Below are 23,614 nucleotides of genomic sequence, written 5' to 3'. Positions count from 1 at the left end.
ACACTGCATGTAAATTTACCTGAAATGAGCGTGATCTAGAAACACAGTTAAGCAGTGAGTACAGTATGTTATTCTTCTTTTCTCTAGTCCCTCAATTAAACAACTTTTATACACGAGGGGAGGAGTCAGCCGGCCGTCCGGGCGATGTAAACAAAGTGAAGATAGGACTCTGAAAACATCACAGACAGTGGGACTCGGGTGTTACACCCATTGTAGACAGTCATGACTCACAGAGTTATTTTCAGAGGAGATACTTGATTTATATTTAAGTGTGAAAATAAATATAAAGCCTTTAAGAAAATCTGTGAGGAACTTTAAAATCAAATCTTTTTTCATGTTGTTGTCGTCTTACCTTTTCTCCTCAGCTGCTTCAGTCCACTTCCTTTTTCAGGTATCTCTTCATGACGGATGCCACGTCTCCCCCCTCGCTCCCCTCTGCCTCCAGTCTCTCCCCCTGCGGCCTCTCGTACCTTCGTCTCGACCCGCCGCCCTGAGAGCTTCCCCCCGACCCGCCTGAGCTGGACGACTCGGTCTCGGAGCCCTTCCTGCTGCGGGTGGAGGGAGGTAGGTCTCCAAAGTGGACGCTCAGCGCCCTCCTGCCTCCTCGCACCGAGCTGGCGATGCTGCTGGTGGACTGAGCCCTCCGGATGGCGGGCAGGATGTCTAAAGCGGCGGCAGCATCGTTGTCCTCGGTGAGGCGGCGGTTTTGGAAGACGAGGGGTTCTGACCCCAGAGGGGCTTCACCTCCCTCGTCTGTGATGAGACTTCCCAGCATGCACCGCCTCAAAGGCTGAGGGGAGCGCTGGATGGGAGTGGTCACAGAGCGGCGGGGTTCTTCTGAGTCCTCTTCTGGGATGGAGAGGGACGGGGGGCGGTGGCGGGAGGCGAGGGAGGACGCCAGGGAGGAGAGGCGGGGCAGCGAGGGGACAGAGGAGACTGAGTCGTTGGAGTTGTAGCGAGACAGTTTGGCTCCGGCCGAAGACGTGGACACAGACGGCGGAGGATCGCTGATGGAGCGCGAGCTGGAGGAGCGCGGCATGAGCGGGGACGAGGGTTTCAGGATGCTGGGGCCGGGCCGGGGCTCCTGGAGGTCGTCGGGTCCGAGGGAGAGGGTGGAGGCTCTCCGTCTGAGGGTGGAGGCCGCCGTCGTTTGATAAACGGGCAGGGAGACGGCGCTCCCGGCTCCGTCGCCTGCATCGCCGCCCGCTCGCCGTTTGCGGAGTCCCTCCAGCAGCTCGGACAGAGCGGACGAGGACGGAGCGCGACCGAGACCCCGGGACGCTCCGACCTCAGAGCCGTCGTCATCCACGCAGGAACTGTGGAGGGAGAGAGACGACCTTGAACTCGATGACATGTTAAAAAAACTGAAAATAACTTTGCAGATCGTGGAACCCCAGAGGCCGTGGTCCTCCAGGCGGCCGCCAGGGTTCAAGTCCGACCTTTGGCTCCTTTTCCCACATGTCTCTCCCTTTCTCTCTCTCTCTCTCCCCCTCTCTCTCTCTCTCTCTCTCTCTCTCTCTCCCCCTCTCTCTCTCTCTCTCTCTCTCTCTCCCTCTCTCTCCCTCTCTCTCTCTCTCTCCCTCTCTCTCAATCTCTCCCCTCTCTCTCTCCCTCTCTCTCCCTCTCTCTCTCTCTCTCTCTCTCTCAATCTCTCCCCTCTCTCTCTCTCTCCCTCTCGCTCTCCCTCTCTCGCTCTCCCTCTCGCTCTCGCTCTCTCTCTCTCTCCCTCTCTCTCTCCCTCTCGCTCTCCCTCTCGCTCTCTCCCTCTCTCGCTCTCCCTCTCGCTCTCCCTCTCGCTCTCCCTCTCGCTCTCTCCCTCTCTCTCTCTCTCCCTCTCGCTCTCCCTCTCGCTCTCTCCCTCTCTCTCTCTCTCTCTCCCTCTCTCTCTCTCCCTCTCGCTCTCCCTCTCGCTCTCTCCCTCTCTCTCTCTCCCTCTCGCTCTCGCTCTCTCCCTCTCTCTCTCTCCCTCTCGCTCTCCCTCTCTCTCTCGCTCTCTCTCTCTCTCCCTCTCGCTCTCCCTCTCTCTTTCTCTCTACTTGATTTGGACCCAAATATATATATATATATTTTTTGAAATAATTTTTTGTGGAAATGAAAGAATCAGTTATTTAAAAAAAAGTTGTTTACCGGAAACTGTAGGTGCTCATTGTGTCAGCGATGGACTGGCGCCCCCCTTGGCTGCTGATGGTACTGCTGCCGTACGGAGAACCTCCACCTCGGGACCCTCCTCTGGGAACTCCTAACCAATGACGGATCCCCTCGCCGACATCCTCCGTCCCGACGGAACCGGCGCTGGACACGGAGTCACTGAGGAACAAGACCGGACTTTAACACACCACAGACGTCTCTTCATGTTTATTTCAAGTGGAAACACAAGACGGTCACAGCGCCGCAGCCAGCATGCAGCACCACAATCAGCTGATGGCTTCACTGCAAAACAGGGACGAGTTACAGCGCTGCAGGATTCTTCAAGATTTAAGATTCAAGTCATCGAAGATCAAAATGTTTGAATCTCAGAGGAGACGACTTTGAAAGCGTTGACAGTCCATTTTGAAGAACGCTGATTAATCACAGAGTCACAGTAAAACAGTAAAATTAACCCTTTGTGTAAAGATGAAGAGGACTGTTAGTAGCCGTACATGCAGCCACCTTCCCTGGAAACACCTTAAAGGATAATTCAAGAGTTTTTTCCATCGTTTGAATCCTTTTAGCGAGGTCTCAGAGTTCTGAGCGCTTTAGGTTTGTGTGACTGATAGAACCAGAACCAAAACTGGACCAGAATTATCCTTCATCAGGCTGAGCTCTTATTTAAAACAGTCTCAGGAGAATGGGAGATTTAACGATGACAGCTGAAGCAGAATCTGATATTCTGAAGCTTTATTTTATTTTTTTTACATATTTTGGGTTCAAAATGCACGATAGGTGAAAATGTGTTCACCTGTGAGGATTTCTCTGCTGCAAGCCGAAGCAAACGACAGAACAAGAAACTGCAAACCTTTTGTTTCTTATTTGGACCCCAAACATTATGTAAAAATAAAGCAAAGATTTAAAAGCCACAGAGAGAAACCTTTAATAACCCTCAGGCATCAGTTTCATTTACTCCCCTCTTAAGTCCCTAAGGACAAAAATGTCCACTTCCAAAAAACTGTTTTAAAAATAGAACAGATTGATATTCTTTTCTACTTTTTTCCTCATAAATCTCTTAAACAACTTCAGCCCTGCTCAAAACTACCAAATATTCAATCATTTTGGGGAATTTAACCCTTTAAATGCCAGTTTGATTACTTGATGTCACTATTGTTATTTATGAAAAAAAAAAAAGAGTTATTTTCCATAAAACAAATATTTGGTGGCTGGGGGATTTTTTTTAAATCAGTCTTGGATATGTCAAAGATTATCCAAAATATTGACTTTGATGCATTGTTAGTTTTTGTGTAGCATCAGATTTAAAATGTAGTTCCCTGTTTGGACACTGGAGGGTGAAAATGTCCAATTTACAAAAACTGATATAAAAATAGAACAGTAAGTATATTTCCTGATCAAAACTACCAAATACTGAATAATTATCAGGAATTTAACCCTTTAAATGCCAGTTTGATTACATGATTCTGGCATTTAAAGGGTTAAATTCCTAAAAATATTTGGTAGTTTTGAGCAGGGCTGGAGTTGTTCAAGAGATTTATGCAGAAAAAAGAATAAAAAAACATCAATCTGTTTTATTTTTATATCAGTTTTTTGGAAGTGGACATTTTTGTCCTTAATGACTTAAGAGGGGAGTAAATGAAACTGATGCCTGAGTGTTAAAGCTTGATGTGATGCTCAGGTCACACACACACACACACACACACACACACACACACACACACACACATACACACACACACTGTACCGACTCACACACACACACACACACACATTCCTGTTGCTCTTACAGGTCTTTCTTTCGAGTCAAGGACTCCACAGCAGTTTGAACGCTGGAGTGAAAGGCAGAGTGGTGAAAAGGTTTGAATGTAAACAAACAGACGTGATCACAGCGAGACGTTGAAGATGTTCACCTCTCTGAGTCGCTCTCGTCGCTCGACTCCACCTCCTCCAGCGCCGCCTGCAGGTCCACGATGCGGCGGATGGACGTCTCCAGGTCGGCCTGCAGCGCCTGCCTGACGGCGCTCAGCTCCTCCAGCTGCATCTCCTGTTCAAACAGACGCCTCGGGATTAACGGAAATTTAGTTTGAGGCGAGTAACACGCTCACCTTCAACACCGACGCCCCCCCTCTGTAACCCCCCGAGGCCGCATCCGCCACAGCAATTACCTTCACTCTCACCCATATTACCTCATCAGTCAAACAGTGAACGTCCCTTGGCATGTTCTCTCTCTCACGCACACGCGTGACCTCCAAGCCGCCGCCGCCGTTCATGTTTGTATGTTTTATTTGGAGGACAACTTATTGAATATGCATTGGGAGTGATTTATTAAATCATCCTGTCTGTTTTTTATTCTTCTTTGTCTGTCAAGTATTCTGTCACACGCACACGCACGTACACACACACACATGCACGCACGCACGCACACACACACACACACACACACACAGAATTTTCTCTGCTTTCAAAGTTATTGGCTTTGTTGGCTGTGAGGAGACGGGTGTGGGTGCAGCGGTTGTCATAGAGACACATAACCATGTATGAATGTGTGTATTACTGTGTGTGTGTGTGTGTGTGTGTGTGTGTGTGTGTGTGTGTCCATAACCTTGAGGAGACAATGAGGATTAATCACAGTCAGAGAGAGAAAGCAGGATGAGGGAGAGATGACGTGAAGAACGTTGGCGGAGGAGGCGGAGTGTTTGAGCATGTGTGTGTGTGTGTGAGTGTGTGTGTGTGTGTGTGTGTGTGTGTGTGTGAGTGTGTGTGTGTGTGTGTGTTGCCTGCTTTGTGCTAATAAGTGAATAATTATTGAAGCGCTGTGTTTCTCGCTCTCCGCTCAGAGGTCACCAAGAAAATCTGCTGCGAGCGAGAACGAGAGCGCCGCGAACACGTGTGTGTGAGTCCGTCAGGAGAACACACACGTGTTCAAATGTTCTCTGAAACGTTTCACTGATTTACATGTCGTAAACTCAGGACGTGTTGAATGAGTGTTTTATAGGACGCAGGATTACGATAGTACGGGGCGGACTTAGGTTGAGGACCGGAGGGTCGCCGGGTTAAATCCCGGTTTGGACCATGTCTGGAAGTGGATCCGGTAGCTGGAGAGATGCCAGCTCACTTCCTGCACGAGGTTAACAAGAAGAATGTATTCAGCGTGCTACGACACACCTTGGGGAACTGTAATGTCTGTGTTCACATCGCCATGGTGACGCCTGATATGAACTTTATGGTGACGCAGGACGGCCGACAGTTGCTAGAGCGACGACACTTACAGGACAAATAAGAAGGACGGCGTGGTGGGAGCTGTGCGTTTGTTTTTATGATTTGGTTTCTGAAGCATTTAAATTAATTGAATGCATTTACAGTCTAAAGTTTACAGCGGCATCTAAAAATGGCAATTGGCGTGGATTGGCTCTTGTGTTCGACCAATCACTGTGCACGTACATCACTCAAAGCCTCTGAAACTGGACCTACAAAAGAGGTTCCTCTAAACCGGGTTCTAGGAACTAAAATAGTTCATAGTTCCTGTGTGTCCAACAGTTAGAACGATGAAAAGTTCCTGCGATGCAGCCATGTAGAGAGGGAGTTTAGATCTCAATATAACGTCCAATCAGAGGCCATTCTAGAGTCTGTTGGGGCAAAAATCATCTGGGGGGGTGGGCCCTCAAACCGACATTCATCGTTCTTCACCATCATGTCTGCCAGCATCCTGACGCTTCCTCCTTTTCCTCTTACTTCCTGTTTCTGTTTCCTTTTCTTCACCTTTGTTGACTTTCACTGACAAACTTTTGGTTTTCACAGCAAAAATTCAGCAACGCTTGGCAGGGCAACGAGAGTGAGTGCTGTCAGATGGGGCCCCCTTAGGGAGGTCTCCTACTGTCATTGCAAAATGTGCACATATTTGGCCACTGCTTTAGTTTTAAAGTTTGTCAACCCTTTAGAGGGCCCCCCCTACTGGACTGGAGCCCCAAGCAGGCTGTCTCGCCTATTGACAAACACAGCGCCTCTGTGTCTAAATAACACTAACAAATAACTTCTTTTATTTTTATTTAATACGAACAGTAATAATTTTGCAACATTTTGTAATTACAGTTTTTATTTTTTTTTATTTTGTATTTGTATTATTTTTGTATTTTACTTTTTCCGCCTTATTTTATAAATGTGTATGTGCATGTGTATATCTTTTTTCTTTTTTTTTCCTTAGAATTTATTTAATTGTAATTGTGTGTCTTGGAAAAATGTTTAAAACTCAATAAACATATTGTTAAAAAAATATTTATAATAATAATAATAATACTAACTTCTTTTGAAGCCGCCTTGACAAGACACATGCCGTTACAACTATAAAATTACAGATTTCTCTTGCTTTGATAACTGTCGGGAATATTTGAGGTGATGTAAGAACTCAACAATAAAATGATATAAAATAGGTTTAGTTCATTTTTAATTAATTGAGATATTTGAATGTAAACATTGTCATAAAATTCGATATATTGTACGTTTAACATGTCGATATGATCATCACTTTTTTTTGTGTGAAGTCAAATGTCTCAGTGATGATTTCAGAGACGAGCGATCTCTTTTTGATGATAATAACGATCTGTGGAAGCACATCGCTCACACCGAGCAGTGATGGTGACAGACGAGAGAGCCTCCCTCCTGCTGTCAGATCAAACCTGTGCAGGAATGTTCCAGATAAATCACCAGCTGTTGCTTCTGTTAATGAGAACAGAGGAGAGAGCGGCTGGATATGGAGTATGGAGTATGTGTGTGTGTGTGTGTGTGTGTGTGTGTGTGAGTGTGTGTGTGGTTCTTTCACTCGTAGCCTGGAGGAAGTTGTTTCCTATCAGTGGGTTTTTCTTTTTTAAGCACCTGCATCGCTTCAAATGTTTCCTCCCATGCAGCTCGGTTATGAGTAATACTTTTTTTGGGGGGTTTATATTTAGCAGTCGGAGCCGGGCAGAGGTACAGCGATGGTGATCTGTGTGTGTGCAGGAAGGAACCGAGCTGCATCTCTCTCTCCATCGATGGGCGAAAAGGTTTGAGAGTCTCGTCTGCTATTTCTGTTCGATTCACTTTGAACACTTTAAAGTAAGGTTGAAATATTCACCATTAACTAGCTTCTTATTAGCATGCTAATCAGTAGCATACTAGCTGCTTTAGTCATTATCAACAAGAATTATCATCTTAATATGATGATCTTAGTGAACACAAGCATATCCATCCATTCATTATCTATAACGCTTTTTCGTGTTCAGGGTGGCGAGGGGGCTGGAGGTGATCTCAGCTGTCATTGGGCGAGAGGCGGGGTTACACCCTGGACTGGTCGCCAACCAATCACAGGGCTGACATAAAGAGGGATTCAAACCAGGAACCTCCTCGCTTTCACTGAAATTTCATTTTCCGCTTGCAAATATAACATCTGGTGCTTTTATTTTGAAGGTGGAAAAACTGAAGTGTGGTGCTTGATGTAGACGAGGTGTCGACTCAAATCTCAACACTCAGAGGCTCGTCAGTAAACGGCTCGCAGTGAACTGAATAAAGTTGACACAGGTCAAAGGTCAACATTTTAATTATGATGTGGATATTATTAATGCAGCACTTTGTACAGCAAGCTAACGAGCTCTGCTGAGTGAGGAGAGATAGGAAAGAATAGAATCAAGCGGATTTTTATAGCAGACACTCGCTGGCATCCTATGCTGACAGGCTGAAAGGACGGATGGAAGCGTCACTCTGGCCCACCATATCGTGTGCTGTGATTGGCTGTTTTATCTTTTTGTTTGTTTTTTTTAAATAATTTTTTTTGGGGCTTTTTGTGCCTTTAATGGAGAGATAGGACAATGGATAGAGTCAGGGAGAGAGAGAGGAGGGAATGACATGCGGGAAAGGAGCCACAGGTGGGACTCGAACCCGGGCCGCCCGCCTGATGGACAGCGCCCCGGCTGTTTTTGGATTTTTCCAACCATGAAAACAACAAAATATATTTTAACAGAACAGAGTCCTTTGTTCACTTTGAGAAATACTCAGTTTTTGGTGAATCAGTTTAAATCTAAACGACGAGTCATCACGGACTCTAAACTCAAACATGAATTTCTTGGTGAAAGAACGTTCTGGTAAAAAGTCCTGAAAATAAACTTTTAGACAACCATGTAGCTAATCCACCGCACAGGAGGGCGGGATCATCCTGACCTCTAGGTAAAAAAAGACACCTCACAGACGTTCTCCAAGGTGCTGATCCTGACGCTCGCTCCTCTCTCTCTCTCAAGCCAATAACAGACCGTCTCTATGAGTGACTCCTCACCTGGTTCCTCCCTTCAGTCTGTTTATTCTCTCTGTTTCCTGAGCCTCCACAGTGTCTTTGACGGATGCTGAGAAGTTAAGAAACAGCCGCGCGGGCGTGTTTGTGAAGGCTTTTTTGTTTTTCCAGGACAATAAGCCTCTAAAATTAAATGTTCTGCCTCGTCGCTGCATTCTTACACACTTTGTTTGTTCCCCCTCGCTGAGTCCCTTCATTTGTTCTTTATCTTTTTCTGTCTGAGAACTCGGCGCCAATCTGCCCCAAACCCAAATCCATCACTAGACCCCCTCCCCCCCCCGACACAGGCTACAAGCTCCCTCTTCATCATCCCCAAACAAACTAACTCTGACAAATGTAACCGCTTCCCTCCACATGAGGGGGGGCGTCCGGTTTGTGATCCTACAGTCCGTACAAACTGTTAGCAGACATTAACGTCTGAAGAAGCTTTAAAGTTAATTAGAAACATAACTTCTTCTTTTTTAAATCTCCAGCTATCTCAGTCTAACATTTGCTGTTTGTTTTTTATTTCCTCTTTATGGCTATTAAAAAACATTTTCTTTGTACCGTGTGCTCTGATTGTCCATTAAATGTAATTTCACTTGAATGTTTTTGCTCTTAATGTTTTCCTCGTCTCCTCTGAAGCACTTTTTAAATCGCTTTGTTTTTAAAGTTGCAAAACAAATAAATGTCATGGGACGAGAGAAAGTGTTCTTCTAAATATGCAGAATGTTTGATGCATGATTTACCTGTTTTTATAAACTAATAAAAAGTTGATGTTTTTTTGGGGGGGGGGAGGGGTGGATTTCTGTCCGTGTGTGTGGGAGAGAGCGCCCCCTGACAACATTTAGAAATGTGGTTTCCAGGCAGAAAGAGCAGCATTTGCAATATGTGCTGCTATTTACAGAGCACTCTCTGTGTGTGTGTGTGTGTGTGTGTGTGTGTGTGTGTGTGTGTGTGTGTGTGTGTGTGTGTGTGTGTGTGTGTGTGAGCTACCAGCTCCATGCGTCTGCGGCTGCTGTCCTGCTCCCTCTGGATCAGCTCCTCCATCTCCAGCCTCATGTCCTGCACGCGCTGCTGGTAGTACCGTGCGTTCTCCTTCTCCCGAGCCTCAGCCTGGGCGCACTGCTCTAGCTCCTCCCCCAGGCGCACCACGCTGTCCCTTAAACGCAGCACCAGCACCTGCACACAGAGAGAGAGAACACAAAGTTCATATGAAGCCGTGCATGGGATGAAATGTGTTTAAAGTGAGGACACATTCAGTTGTTTTCCCTCTCACCTCAAACCTCTTCACTTGCCCTCTCTGGAACTCCAGTTTGTTCTCCAGGTCACACACACGCGCCTCCTGTTTACTGACGATGCTGCGCCCCACAGTGGACGACTCCAGGAACTGCACCCTTGACACGCTCTGCTGGAGCTGCATTAAGAGGGAGAGAAAACATTTGCAGAGCCTAAATGAATGCAGCAGCACGTCCCTGAATGTGAGTTCATTACACCGAGATGTTTAACAACGAGGTGGAATGATCCAGAAATCCATTAAATCTCATATCAGACTGTTTCTACTTCATAAAGCTCTCAGTGCTGCCTCACCTCCTCCTGCAGGGAGTGCCTCTGTTTCTTCACCTCCTCCAGCTCAGCTTGAAGCTCTCTGATCTGAGAGATGTCACTCGACGACTGAAGCAGGGATCAAAGAGGGAGATACAAATTAAGAGTTTTTGCTAAATTAGTGATAAATAAATCTGTAACAAAGTCCAGAGTCGCACCTGAGCAATGAGCGCTTTGTGCTTCTTCATCAGCTCGTTGAGGTCTTCCTGGTCCTCCTCCAGTCTCTTCAGCAGGTCCACCTTCTCGTGCTGCAGCAGCGCTAACTGCTCGTCCACCTGGAGGACACGGAGGTGAGGACATCACGGGAGCGCCATTAAAATACGACGAGGATGAAAAAATGTGACGCAAAAGATGAATCCCACAAATCATTAAAGGTGATACTTCACCCGGTGAAACCTGAATCTGTACTGACATTGGGTCATATATGTTGAAATGTGAAACACATTTTGAAGTTGGTGCTTTCTTGGCCGAGAAAAGGCAGAAAGTGTCTTTTTGGCTCTTGTGGATGAAAGACACCAAATCCCAGAATGCACAGCACCACAGGCCACTCCCACTAAGGTCAGGTTTACAGACATTTACTTCAATGCATAAGGCCGTTTCCTCAACAGATTAAGAGATTTCTTCTGGAAGGAGTTGGTATCTTGGAAATTCCTGGCAGAAAACAGACTCTATGCGGCCAGCGACCAGAGGCCCCACCGGCCAGCAGCGGCTTAACTTGTTAAAGGTCACATATTCTCCTCTTCTTCTTCAGTGTAAATAAGTCTCAGAGCTCCTCAAAACATGTGTGTGAAGTTTCTTGTTCTAAATCCACTCTGATCCTGTATTTGATCATGTCTATAAACCCCTCTATTTCAGCCCTGCTCAGAACAGGCTGTTTCTGTGTCTGTACCTTTAAATATGTAAATGAGCTGTGTCTGACCACGCCCCCTCTCTGGAAGGGCTTGGGTGTACTCTGATCTTTCTGGCTCCATGTCCTATTGTTTACGGTGAGAAGGCAGACTCAGAGGGCAGAACAAACACCTAGCTGTGGGAGTGTCACCCACCTGGGGGAGGGGCTACTGCCCTTTGTGATGTCATGAAGAACTCTTTGATTCACATTTTGTCCTTTAATGTTTCACCCGTCTGCACATACACCCCTCTCAAACACACACTCACCAAACTCTTCTGTTTGCAGAGATTTTCCAGTTCGATCTGAGTGTTCTCCAGCTCCTGAGAGAGCGTCGTCTGAATACTCTCCGCCTCCAGACGCCTCACTTCATTCTCCTCGAGCTACGAGAGAGAGAGAGAGGGAGAGAGAGAGAGAGAGGGAGAGAGAGAGAGGGAGAGACAGAGAGAGAGCATGAATGTATCTCACACCATGTAGGAGTTTCTTCTATATTCCAGTCAGACTGATGTACAGGTGATGGTTACCTGGCAGTGCAGGCGCTCTATCTGCTCTCTGCTGCCGTTGGGGAAGTTCTGCCCCGGGTTGTCGACGGTGGAGAGGAGCAGCTGGGCGTCGGCCAGCAGGGCGTGAGTCCTCTTCAGGTCTCTCCTAAGCTTCTTCTCCACATCGAAGTCTCTGTGGCCGACCTGCAAGACGTGGAGAATACCTCACATTCAGATATTAACCCGACAGGAGCACCAACGATACCAGGGACATAAAAATGAATTCTTCACTTGAAACCGTTAAAGGAGAATTCAGATGTCTGAAACCGGCGTCCTATTTGTTCATACTTTGGGTCTAAATGACTAAGCTTTTATCCAAAGCGATGTACATCAGAGAGTAAGAACAACACAAGCAAGGATCTAGAAAAAAGGGAACAATGTCAGTAAGAGCAAACGATCAGCTTTGAGTCTGATTGGACACACAGGTGCTGACAGGAAGTGACCAGAGGCAAAGCACAACATTGAGGGCAGTTCTTGAGAGCTCTAATCAGTATAGAAACCATCTTATAAGTCGTTGTTATCAAACAAAAACCATCGTCACAACCATCATCATCATCAATAATATGGAGACCATCATCATTAAGTTAGTAGGTATTCATGAAAGAGCTGGGTCTTTAGCTTTTTCTTAAAGGTGCAGAGGGACTCTGCAGATCACATGGAGTTTAGCCAGAGGAGATAGTCTGCTTTAGATAAAAAGGTCTTATCTCATTTGGATCCTTTCTGTAATGGTGTCAGACACTTTTAGTGGACGCACGCAAGGACATTACAGCGAGCTTATTGGCTGAAGGAATCTTTGAAAACGTTCTGTACCTTTATACTAACACAAACACAGCCCAGGTTTAAAGAACTGTTACTCTCTTTCTAATAGACTTGAAGAACTGTATGACAGTTTGGCCTCAGACCAGGACCTGGTGTCTCATCAGGAGTCAGACTACGACCTCACAGTGACAGAGACTGCCTGTGCTTGTTTTGTGGTGCTTGTAATGTAGGAAAGACGAGTACATTAACCTGCAATGAGGATGATCTACGGTGGGAGAAAGAGTCTGCTCCTGCAGGGACAAATGAACAAGAGAGCAGTGTGTGTGTGTGTGTGTGTGTGTGTGTGTGTGTGTGTGTGTGTGTGTGTGTGTGTGTGTGTGTGTGTGTGTGTGTGTGTGTGTGTGTGTGTGGAGTACCTGGTCACACAGAGTTGCTATCAGTCCTTCCAAGTCGTGCTTCTCGTGGATCACCATCTGTTTCTCCTCATACTCCTGCTCCAACTGCATCTCCAACTGCCTCAGCTGCAAACACACACAAACACAAACACACACACACACACACACACACACACACACACACACACACACACACACACACACACACACAAAGACAAAGATGAACAGCCTTTCTGAATGAGTTTTTATTGTCCTCGACAGATTTCCCCTGCAGCAGGATGCATCACGATGAGCACAACATCATCGTGATCTGAGGGAGAACATTAAAAAAACAAACTGACAGAAGCCTCCAAACGACGCTCTGTTCAATAAATCAACAACATCCTGTTGGTTTAAAGATTCTGCCAGAGGGAGGAAGCTTGCAGCCTCAAGTGGACACTCATGGAACTGCAGTTTAAAGGTGGAGTCAGCATCATCTTTTCTTTGCAGTTTGTAAACACAACATTCAAACTGGGCCCTTCCTCCTCCTGAAGCCCCGCCCCCTGCAGGAAGTAGTGTGTACGTTTTACTGCTTGTAGCTACACTGCAAGCTAACACACGCTAGCACAAGCTAACCGCTGGTGTTTGTCACCTTCCTGTCCAACAGGAAGTAGATCAACTCCACATCCACGAGTAAAAGACAACACAAGGTTCACCCTCGTTTTAGAACGAGCTTTATCCACTTGGTGTTTCTCCTCACTCTCATTATATTTTCTCTTCTTTGCTGCTACGTCCACGTCCGTCATATTCACCGGTTTGAATCTCGTCCAATCACTGAATTGTATCCACTCCTAAAATCACCCGCTGCACTGTCATTGGCTGGAGGAAACACACCAGCTCCGCCCCCAGAAACGTCCCGAGTCAACCAGAACAAAGCAGAACAGTAAAATCCAGTGAGAGGACAGAGTCTCTGCAGACACAGTCACCACCTCACATGTACAGAGGCCCAGAAGGGACAATGGAGCAGCTTCACTTTAGGAGAAGTCTGTATTTTATTTTGAAGGATAAATCTGCTTACTTCATAATTTATTTTAGGTATGACAGCATGAACTGTAGGAGTGTGAGGGATTGATGATAATGGCCACCAGATGTCGATCCTCAATCAGATGTTTTTTTTCCTCTCCCACATGAAGCAGCACAGATTCCCAGCAGCTCGTTCTCTGACTCGATTGTGTGATTTAAAGTTTGAACAGAACACCTGTGGAAACGTTGATGTAACTGCAGAGAAGTGATGTAACTGCCGTCTGGTTAGATAACATCATGAGGAAGAAAAAAAAAACCCTGAAAAGGATTCAGTGAAAAGAAAGGAAGGACATTTTTCAGAAAGAGCCATCTGTACCAAACAACACAACACGGCTCGCTTACACAACACTCCGGTTCAGAGCGGTTCTTTCCTCAACAGGGTCTCTCCTTATGAGTCCAGGACCAGAACCCAGAGTGTTTGGACCCCAGCATGTGTTTCTGGGTATTAAAGCTGAGTTCAATAAGGAGATCATGGGTCTCAATCTGTTGCATGTAATAACTTTTGGAAAAGATTTAAAATGTAAAAGTTGTCAGACTTTTTGAGAATTGGATTGTTGTTTGTTTGATGCTTCTGTGGAGGGAGCTCAGTGTATGCAGCATTCATGTTTCTCCAAGAGAACAACCAGCTGTATCATATCGCATCAAAACTACTCTCAAACTCCGCCTCCTCTAACAAATATGGTCATTCCTGGCTCCAAAAAGGCAGGCAAAGCTACATCCATTTCTTCAACATCTGTCTGGGAGACTTGGTTGGTTGTGGACTAACATCTATACGGCTTTGATCGTGATAATGAATTCATGTATGACGTACCCGTCTCTGAGAGGACTTGTGCACATCCTCTAACTCCTCCTCTTTATCCTCCAACTCCTTCTGATGGATCTGCTTCATCCGCTCCATCTCCATCTCAAAGCGCATGTGGATCTGTGACAGACGGAAAACCAGGTGAGGCAGAGAAACCAGGTAAGACAGAGAAACCAGGTGAGATAGAGAGAAACCAGGTGAGAGAGAGAGGAACCAGGTGAGACAGAGAAACCAGGTGAGAGAGAGAGGAACCAGGTGAGACAGAGAAACCAGGTGAGAGAGAGAGGAACCAGGTGAGACAGAGAAACCAGGTGAGATAGAGAGAAACCAGGTGAGAGAGAGAGGAACCAGGTGAGACAGAGAAACCAGGTGAGAGAGAGAGGAACCAGGTGAGACAGAGAAACCAGGTGAGAGAGAGAGGAACCAGGTGAGAGAGAGAGGAACCAGGTGAGACAGAGAAACCAGGTGAGAGAGAGAGGAACCAGGTGAGACAGAGAAACCAGGTGAGAGAGAGAGGAACCAGGTGAGAGAGAGAGGAACCAGGTGAGACAGAGAAACCAGGTGAGAGAGAGAGGAACCAGGTGAGACAGAGAAACCAGGTGAGAGAGAGAGGAACCAGGTGAGAGAGAGAGGAACCAGGTGAGACAGAGAAACCAGGTGAGAGAGAGAGGAACCAGGTGAGAGAGAGAAACCAGGTAAGAGAGAGAGGAACCAGGTGAGAGAGAGAGGAACCAGGTGAGACAGAGAAACCAGGTGAGAGAGAGAGGAACCAGGTGAGAGAGAGAAACCAGGTGAGAGAGAGAGGAACCAGGTGAGAGAGAGAAACCAGGTGAGACAGAGAAACCAGGTGAGATAGAGAAACCAGGTGAGATAGAGAGAAACCAGGTGAGAGAGACAGACACCAGGTGAGAGAGAGAAACCAGGTGAGATAGAGAGAAACCAGGTGAGAGAGAGAGGAACCAGGTGAGAGAGAGAGAAACCAAGTGAGACAGAGAAACCAGGTGAGAGAGAGAGGAACCAGGTGAGAGAGAGAGAGAAACCAGGTGAGAGAGAGAGGAACCAGGTGAGAGAGAGAGAAACCAGGTGAGACAGAGAAACCAGGTGAGACAGAGAAACCAGGTGAGACAGAGACACCAGGTGAGATAGAGAGAAACCAGGTGAGAGAGACAGACACCAGGTGAGAGAGAGAAACCAGGTGAGATAGAGAGAAACCAGGTGAGAGAGAGAGGAACCAGGTGAGATAGAGAGAAACCAAGTGAGACAAAGAGAAACCAGGTGAGAGAGAGAGGAACCAGGTGAGAGAGAGAGAAACCAGGTGAGAGAGAGAGAAACCAAGTGAGACAAAGAGAAACCAGGTGAGAGAGAGAGGAACCAGGTGAGAGAGAGAGAAACCAGGTGAGACAGAGAAACCAGGTGAGAGAGAGAGGAACCAGGTGAGAGAGAGAGAGAAACCAGGTGAGAGAGAGAGGAACCAGGTGAGAGAGAGAGAAACCAGGTGAGACAGAGAAACCAGGTGAGACAGAGAAACCAGGTGAGACAGAGACACCAGGTGAGATAGAGAAACCAGGTGAGAGAGAGAGGAACCAGGTGAGAGAGAGAGAAACCAGGTGAGACAGAGAAACCAGGTGAGAGAGAGAGGAACCAGGTGAGAGAGAGAGAGAAACCAGGTGAGAGAGAGAGGAACCAGGTGAGACAGAGAAACCAGGTGAGACAGAGAAACCAGGTGAGATAGAGAAACCAGGTGAGATAGAGAAACCAGGTGAGATAGAGAAACCAGGTGAGATAGAGAAACCAGGTGAAACAGAGACACCAGGTGAGATAGAGAAACCAGGTGAGATAGAGAAACCAGGTGAGATAGAGAAACCAGGTGAAACAGAGACACCAGGTGAGATAGAGAAACCAGGTGAAACAGAGAAACCAGGTGAGATAGAGAAACCAGGTGAGATAGAGAAACCAGGTGAAACAGGGCAGACAGAGTGTCTCTGAAGGTGTCTGACGGCGTGGTGATCACCTGTTGCTGCTGCTGTATCCTGGCGGCGAGCGTGCTGATTTCCGTCGCTCTCTCGCCCGCCTGACTCTCCAGGAGACGAAGCTGCTTCTTGAGGTCGGGCAGCGACTCAGAGGCGAGATCGACCGGCAGGCTGAGGTCACGGATCTGAGCGCACAACTCCTCCTTTTGCTTCTGCAGACGGCTCACCTCTGACTGGCTCTCCTACACACACACACACACACACACACACACACACACACACACACACACACACACACACACACACACACACACACACACACACACACACACACACACACACACAGATCTCGGCTCAGACAGACTGTCTCTCTTCTGGTTACCACGGCGACTTAAATGGCCTTATCTCTCTCTAGGATACTCTGGCAGTTTGAGCCTCACGGGAGATGAGTTCAAAATACAAACAGAAAAACAACAGCTGAAGTTTATATGAAACCAAAGAGGAAAGAGTAATTTCACAAACTGTTAAAGGAGCAGTCTGTAACTCTGACCCCTAGTGTTTAAAATGGGTACTGCAGTCCAGATTCTAAACATCATGGAGAGCTGTCTCCCCCCCTCCTCCTCTCTAGAGTCGATGCTCACACAGGTCACCATGTGGTGGACTCTGAAGCTTAAGTGTTTATTAGAAACATGCAGAGGCTTTTTAGGTCGGGTACAATCACTTCTATCTGAACCACTTCTCTTGACCGCTTCCATCACTGCAACACCTGTTGACCTGATAACTGCTCTCATATCTGACAAACAGACCACCATTGATTTTTCCTCGTCATCACTGTGATTAGAAGGAAAACACTTCTTTCTAAAACAACAAATAACTTTTGTAGTTTGATTTTTATCCCCTGGTTACGACTTCAACTTCCCGGTGTTACGCTCTAAGTGAGTGACACGCCCCCTGCACACAAGATGAGATATTTACGATCTTAGTCTTGGTCTCAGTTAACTGTGGCCTTGACTACAACACTACTAAAAACATCTGATATACGATTTCCAAATCCTACAGAGAACTTTTTTCCTGCAGAATAAATTATTTCTGTGTTCATACTCTGCTCTCTTTCCAAACCTTCAATTCAGTACGACTCTGAATGCAAGACTGCTCACAGAGAGAGAGGAAAGTTTAAACTGTGAGGTTCAAACATTTAAGTATCTCTTCCAACTCTTTCCAACAGTTTGAGATGCTTTTCAGGTTATTTTCATGGTCGCAGCTGTTTGTCAGGCAGGTTTTTAAAAGTATTTTTTTAAGCCCTTTTTTTTCTCTTATTGAAGAGAGAGAGAGGACATGTGGGGAGGAGAGAGAGGAGGGTGACATGCAGCAAAGGGCCGAGGTCGGATTGAAACCCACAGCCGCCGCCAGTGGTGTGGTGGTGCCTGTAGAAGCGGATATTTGTCCCCGTCCAGTAGAGGATAAACAGCCTGTGAGACTACCCATGCATGCTTAGTTAACATTAAAAAAATCATTTTTTTATTTGCACATTGACGCTCAACTTCCACTGCTGACTTCAGGGAGTCGAGGATTGATATGAAAGAAATCTCGAAAATGTAATTCCCTGCTCATTATGCTGCCATGAAAAGAGAGAAACCCCCTGATGCATCCTGTGGTTGTGTCTTTGTACATGTGTGGCTCAGGCTGAGCATTCACAGGGGGGTTAGAATAAATGTGTACCCTACAGAGACTGAAAAGTAAGTAGATGTCCTCCATATACCTGTGTATATCCTGCACCACTGATGAAGACTACAGCCTCCGTACATGAGGCGTGCATCATAACCGCCCCAGCGCCCCAGTCAGACGGGCCCTTCACATGGTTTTTGTAAACAAACAGACTGAACAGATAAACACAAACCTGCAGGTTGCGGCGCAGCGTGTAGATCTCTGCACCCAGAGCCGTGTTCTCCTGACAGGCTTTGTCCTTCTGCTCCCTCTCACTGTCAGCTTCCTCCAGAGCCTGAGTCAACTCGCTGTCAAACCTGCACACACACACACACGCACACACACGCACACACACACACACACACACACACACACACACACACACACAGACACACACACTCACACACACACACACACACACACTCACACACAGACACACACACACACACACACACACACACACACACACACACACACACACACACTCACACACATATACTCACACACAGACACACACACACACACACACACACACTCACACACATATACTCACACACAGACACACACACACACACACACACACACACACACACACACACACACACACACACACACACACACACACTCACACACATATACTCACACACACACACACACACACACACACACACACACTCACACACATATACTCACACACAGACACACACACACACACACACACACACACACACACACACACACACACACTCACACACAGACACACACACACACACACACACACACACACACACACACTCACACACAGACACACACACACACACTCACACACAGACACACACACACACACACACACACACACACACACACACACACACACTCACACACACACACACACACACACACACACACACACACACACACACACACACACACACAGAGTTCAGATATAAAACTACAGACCTGCTGTTCTTCAGAAGTAAACACAAACACTTTATGATTTTAATGCTGCAGCTGCAGGTGATATTCTAAATCTTCCTGCTCGTATATATCAGAGTTAAAAACGTAGCAGAACAAAACATGAACAGTTTAAAGGTCCAATCAGTGAGCTGTGTAGAGAGTGAGATGATAAAGGTATCTTACTATCTGATCAGACATTAAGGAAACATGCTATGTTGAAGTGCTGGCTTCTCTGACAACAATGCAGCAGCCAGTATGTCCTCCTTCTAACTTTAGATTCTGCTCCTGAATGCTCTGGATTTGTTTGGACCAGAGAAGGTAGGCGCTCTTAAGACCCCCCCACACGGCCGTTTTGGACGCCCCTCGGTTTGTCAGATATGAGAGCAGTTATCAGGTCAACAGGTGTTGCAGTGATGGAAGCGGTCAAGAGAAGTGGTTCAGATAGAAGTGATTGTACCCGACCTAAAAAGCCTCTGCATGTTTCTAATAAGCTCCACGAGCAGAAACGTGCTCAAACTAGGATCAATATTGGAGATGCTTTTGAAAAATGGAGAGAGGTTAGAACACAGAAAGGTTTACAGACCCATGCAGAGCTGGATAAACACTGAAGCTTCAGAGTCCACCACATGGGGACCTGAGTGAGCATCCACTCTAGAGAGGAGGGGGGGGGGGGGAGACAGCTCTCTATGATGTTTAGAATTCAGACTGCAGTACCTATTTTAAACACTAGGGGTCAGAGTTACATACTGCTCCTTTAACTCAATGGATATAGAAAGTGCAGTGTTAAATTTGAACAGTCTGCATGAATACTTTTACTAAAAGGAGTTTCTGGTATCAGTCATATTTTTAAGAAGACAGCTCACAGAATCCTGAAGACGACCTTCACCACTTCCTCTTTTCTAAAAGTCAGAGTCAAAACAGCGGCAGCCTTTAAATCAACTCATTAATCCTGTTTCTATCAGACGCAGAAAAGCCGTTCACAGAGTCTGAGGGGGAAAACATAAAGATTCTTCCTGCTGACCTCAGAGGACTTTATGAGTTTGTGTGTTTTTATGAGTGGGCACATTTTTAATCACAGCATCAATATCTCACATCAGTTTGCTCCTGCAGAGGAAACAACTCAAGCTGCTGAGTTTGAACGAGAACTGGTGATGCAGCGCATTTCCTTTTCTCAAACGTTGATAACTCGTCCTTTTGTCTGGCTGATTTTACGTTTGAGATCATTAACAAAACGCCAACAGAACACATTCTCTTCTATTTAAAGGGCCATTTTCCTCTTCATTAAAAGGGGCCCTATCTTCAGATATTTGGGGTCTTAACGGCTGATATGAACAAAATGTTTGAGAGTAACTCCAGGCCTAAAGACAGTTATGAAGGCTTGGTGGGGAATGCACCCGGTCGAAGTACATCCACTCCAGTTGGTTGTATTTGGCTCCAGGTGTGTCTGACATCATTACAGTTATAGCATCCCATATATGTATATATATTATTTAATTTAAATGATCAATATACACACACTAAATACTGTAATTGACCCATCTGTCACATAACTACATTTTACTTACCATGTTTCTTCAGCATCTTTTGCACTATTCACCACTGCACTGTTTCATGTTTATGTAAATATTAGTCTTATTATGTTTATTGTTGATATTTAATGTTGTACCTGTACATAAGAGAGCACAGTTTACCAAAGTTAAATTCCTTGAGTGTGTAAACATACCTGGTCAATAAATCTGATTCTGATTCTGAAAGGAATTTACTGTTTAATGGAAAGTGGAACAAAGAGAATGAAAAGCCATTTTTAGAGGAACAGGTGGAAACAAACCGTCTCTGTTTGCGGTCCAGCTCGTGCATGCGGCTCTGCAGGCTGTCAGTAAGGACCCGAGCGTCCTGGAGGTCAGAGGTCACACGGCGACAGTGACGCTTCAGGTCTATAGCGCTCCGCCGGGACTGCTCCAGCTGGGCCTGCAGAGACGCCACCTACACACACACACACACACACACACACACACACACACACACACACACACACAGAAAGTGTTGTTACCCTCTGAGAGATTTAATCTCCCAGCAGCGTCTCCGTGCACGTCGCGGCGTCCTGTCTCACCTTGGTATCGAGCTGTTGTCTCGTCTCTCTCTCCGTCTCCAGTTTTTCCTCCGTCTGCTTGAGTCGTCTGCGGACAAATTCCACCTCGGTCTGGCAGCACTCCAGCTGCATGGCCAGCTCGCTGTCTGTGTGTGTGGGGAGAGACGGATGTGACTTTGTCTGGGGGGGGGCAGGCGGGGTCACTTAAAACCTGCGCTGTGGTGGAGCTACCTCCTGTGTCCTTTACATTGACCTCAAAGAAAAACACCCTGAGCTGAAGCTAAGACGTGAAGAAGAGTTCTTATCATCGCTCTGACCTACAAACTTAAAGTCTTTATCTGTGACGTTTCACACTTAAATAGAAATCAAGTATCTCCTCTGAAAATAACTCTGTGAATCATGACTGTCTACAATGGCTGTAACACCCGAGTCCCACTGTCTGTGATGTTTTCAGAGTTTTCAGAGTCCTATCTTCACTTTGTTTACATCGCCGGGACGGCCGGCTGACTCCTCCCCTCGTGTATAAAAGTTGTTTAATTGAGGGACTAGAGAAAAGAAGAATAACATACTGTACTCACTGCTTAACTGTGTTTCTAGATCACGCTCATTTCAGGTAAATTTACATGCAGTGTGAAGATACCAGCATAATAAAGATTGCTAGCATTAGCATGCTAACACAACAATGCAGCGCCAGTTGTTTTGGTTTCATGCTGGTGCTCAAGGGCGACATCTGCTGGATCAAAAAAATCACATATAAAACCTTTAAATATGATATCACTCTGCAAGCATCCAACCGTACAGCAGGTCGGACAGATTCAGCTTGAACCAACTCATCACCCCTCATGTGATCCAGTTTTTTAACCTTTATAAACTCTCTGTTTGCACCAAGCGGCAAACATGAAGCCATGTTGAAGTTCATGAGAAAACTGCAAAAAACAGGCGGTCAATTCGGTTAGAAACTGAAACTGTGTCCGCAGATGGCACATTTCTCACAAGCCTTCTGTCTGAACTGCTAAATGAAAACAACCTGCAGCAAAATGAATGATGTCCACTCGTGTGTGTTTCAGCGCTGAGATAACGACACACTCCTCAAAAAACAAAAGGCAGGAGACGGGCGGGACCCTCGGATCTGTACCTGTTCCCCCTCCTCTCTGACTCTCAGCCATCTGGACTCTCTGCTTCTCCTCCTCCAGCTGCTTCTCCAGAGTCTCCATGCTGACCTTGCACTGGTCTAGACGAGCCTGAGGGAGAAGGAAGAAGAGAAGGAGGACCAGAACAAGGGATTAAATAATGTGCTCTGTTAATACCCAGGCCCGAGTTATTGAAAAGGTTTAATCCAGATAACTTTTACTCTTTTTCTACCCATGATCAGGTAATCCAGCTCACTTTAGTCCCTGTTTTAAAAAAAGGATTAAATCAACCACAGACTGTTTCTCTTTATGTATGCGTACACTACTCACTTTGTCCACAGGGGGCGCCAACATCCACGCAAATATTTTACGATTTTATTTCTTCATGACCTTAATGTCGACTCGTCTACATCAGTGATGCAGCAGTTTAAGTGGAAAATATTTTTAAAAAACTTAAGTAGCGATCACACAGAGACGCATCGCCTCTGGTATGGCGCCATCGCCAGGCGCTCTTCTCTGCTGCTATGAAACACGTTTTCAGCAGTTTTTTGGGGGTTCAAACATTTTCAACTTTTCAGCTCGAGATGCGTAGTCGCCAAAAAGACGCCAATCAAATCGATTAGAAGGCTTTACCGCCGTTTTTTTTTATCACATTTCTCCATCCTCGTGTACGAGCAAAGCAGCAGCGAGCGCTCTATGTTTCCCACTTTTTTATTTTGGTCGTGGGCGGCCACCATGACGGACACGACATGTTTATCGTTGCCGTGGAAACACCGGATGTTACGTCAAAGGCCGTACTGCTGCTGTGATAAAAACATCATGTTAATTATACTCGGATACATCAGCTCGTCTGTAAACATATTTTCTTCCTCAGGTCGGTTTCACCCGGTCGTCATGACTACGGTCAACTCGGAGGTCGTTTTCATTGGGGGGGAGTAGAAGAGAGAACTCCCATGATTCACTAGCATCAACATCATCCTTTTATTATTGGTTTGATTGAGAGCCCCCTGGTGGTGGAATCTACATACTGTGCCTTTAAGAAACCAATGAAAAAAAACACACACACACACACACACACACACACACACACACACACACACACACACACACACACACACACACACACACACAGAGCAGTACAGAAGTAAACCGGATGACTTGATCCAGTATAGAAAAATACTGGATGACCTCTTCTGGATCATGTGAATCTGGATTAAACCTTCTTAACGACGGGGGTCAGGAGGTGAGTTGTGACATCACACGCTGAGTAACATGT

General features: G+C 46.2%; 1 protein-coding gene across 5 annotated transcripts in view; it reads right to left on the bottom strand.

Moving 5' to 3' along the window:
* Window positions 1-23,614, bottom strand: part of LOC110001661 (unconventional myosin-XVIIIb-like) — a 48,100-nt gene that overhangs the window by 4,946 nt on the left and 19,540 nt on the right. For 4 of the 5 annotated variants that reach the window (XM_065965485.1, XM_065965487.1, XM_065965486.1 and 1 more), the window contains exons 27-43: window positions 22,344-22,449; window positions 21,230-21,354; window positions 20,948-21,102; window positions 18,356-18,479; window positions 16,500-16,700; window positions 14,498-14,608; window positions 12,646-12,750; window positions 11,453-11,614; window positions 11,198-11,311; window positions 10,201-10,317; window positions 10,028-10,111; window positions 9,717-9,854; window positions 9,434-9,619; window positions 4,056-4,189; window positions 3,933-3,974; window positions 2,128-2,307; window positions 353-1,316 (exon numbers count right to left, since the gene is read on the bottom strand). In XM_065965485.1, coding sequence (XP_065821557.1) covers window positions 371-1,316; window positions 2,128-2,307; window positions 3,933-3,974; window positions 4,056-4,189; window positions 9,434-9,619; window positions 9,717-9,854; window positions 10,028-10,111; window positions 10,201-10,317; window positions 11,198-11,311; window positions 11,453-11,614; window positions 12,646-12,750; window positions 14,498-14,608; window positions 16,500-16,700; window positions 18,356-18,479; window positions 20,948-21,102; window positions 21,230-21,354; window positions 22,344-22,449 — 3,030 coding nt within the window. In that variant the 3' untranslated portion in view covers window positions 353-370. The remainder of the gene's footprint in view (window positions 1-352; window positions 1,317-2,127; window positions 2,308-3,932; window positions 3,975-4,055; window positions 4,190-9,433; window positions 9,620-9,716; window positions 9,855-10,027; window positions 10,112-10,200; window positions 10,318-11,197; window positions 11,312-11,452; window positions 11,615-12,645; window positions 12,751-14,497; window positions 14,609-16,499; window positions 16,701-18,355; window positions 18,480-20,947; window positions 21,103-21,229; window positions 21,355-22,343; window positions 22,450-23,614) is intronic. The other variant, XM_065965489.1, reaches the window with a different exon arrangement.

This window comes from Labrus bergylta, chromosome 17, assembly GCF_963930695.1.
Source record: "Labrus bergylta chromosome 17, fLabBer1.1, whole genome shotgun sequence".
NCBI classification, from domain to species: Eukaryota; Metazoa; Chordata; class Actinopteri; order Labriformes; family Labridae; genus Labrus; species Labrus bergylta.
Note: the sequence above shows the minus strand (reverse complement) of the source record. Positions and strands in the feature narration are given on the sequence as shown.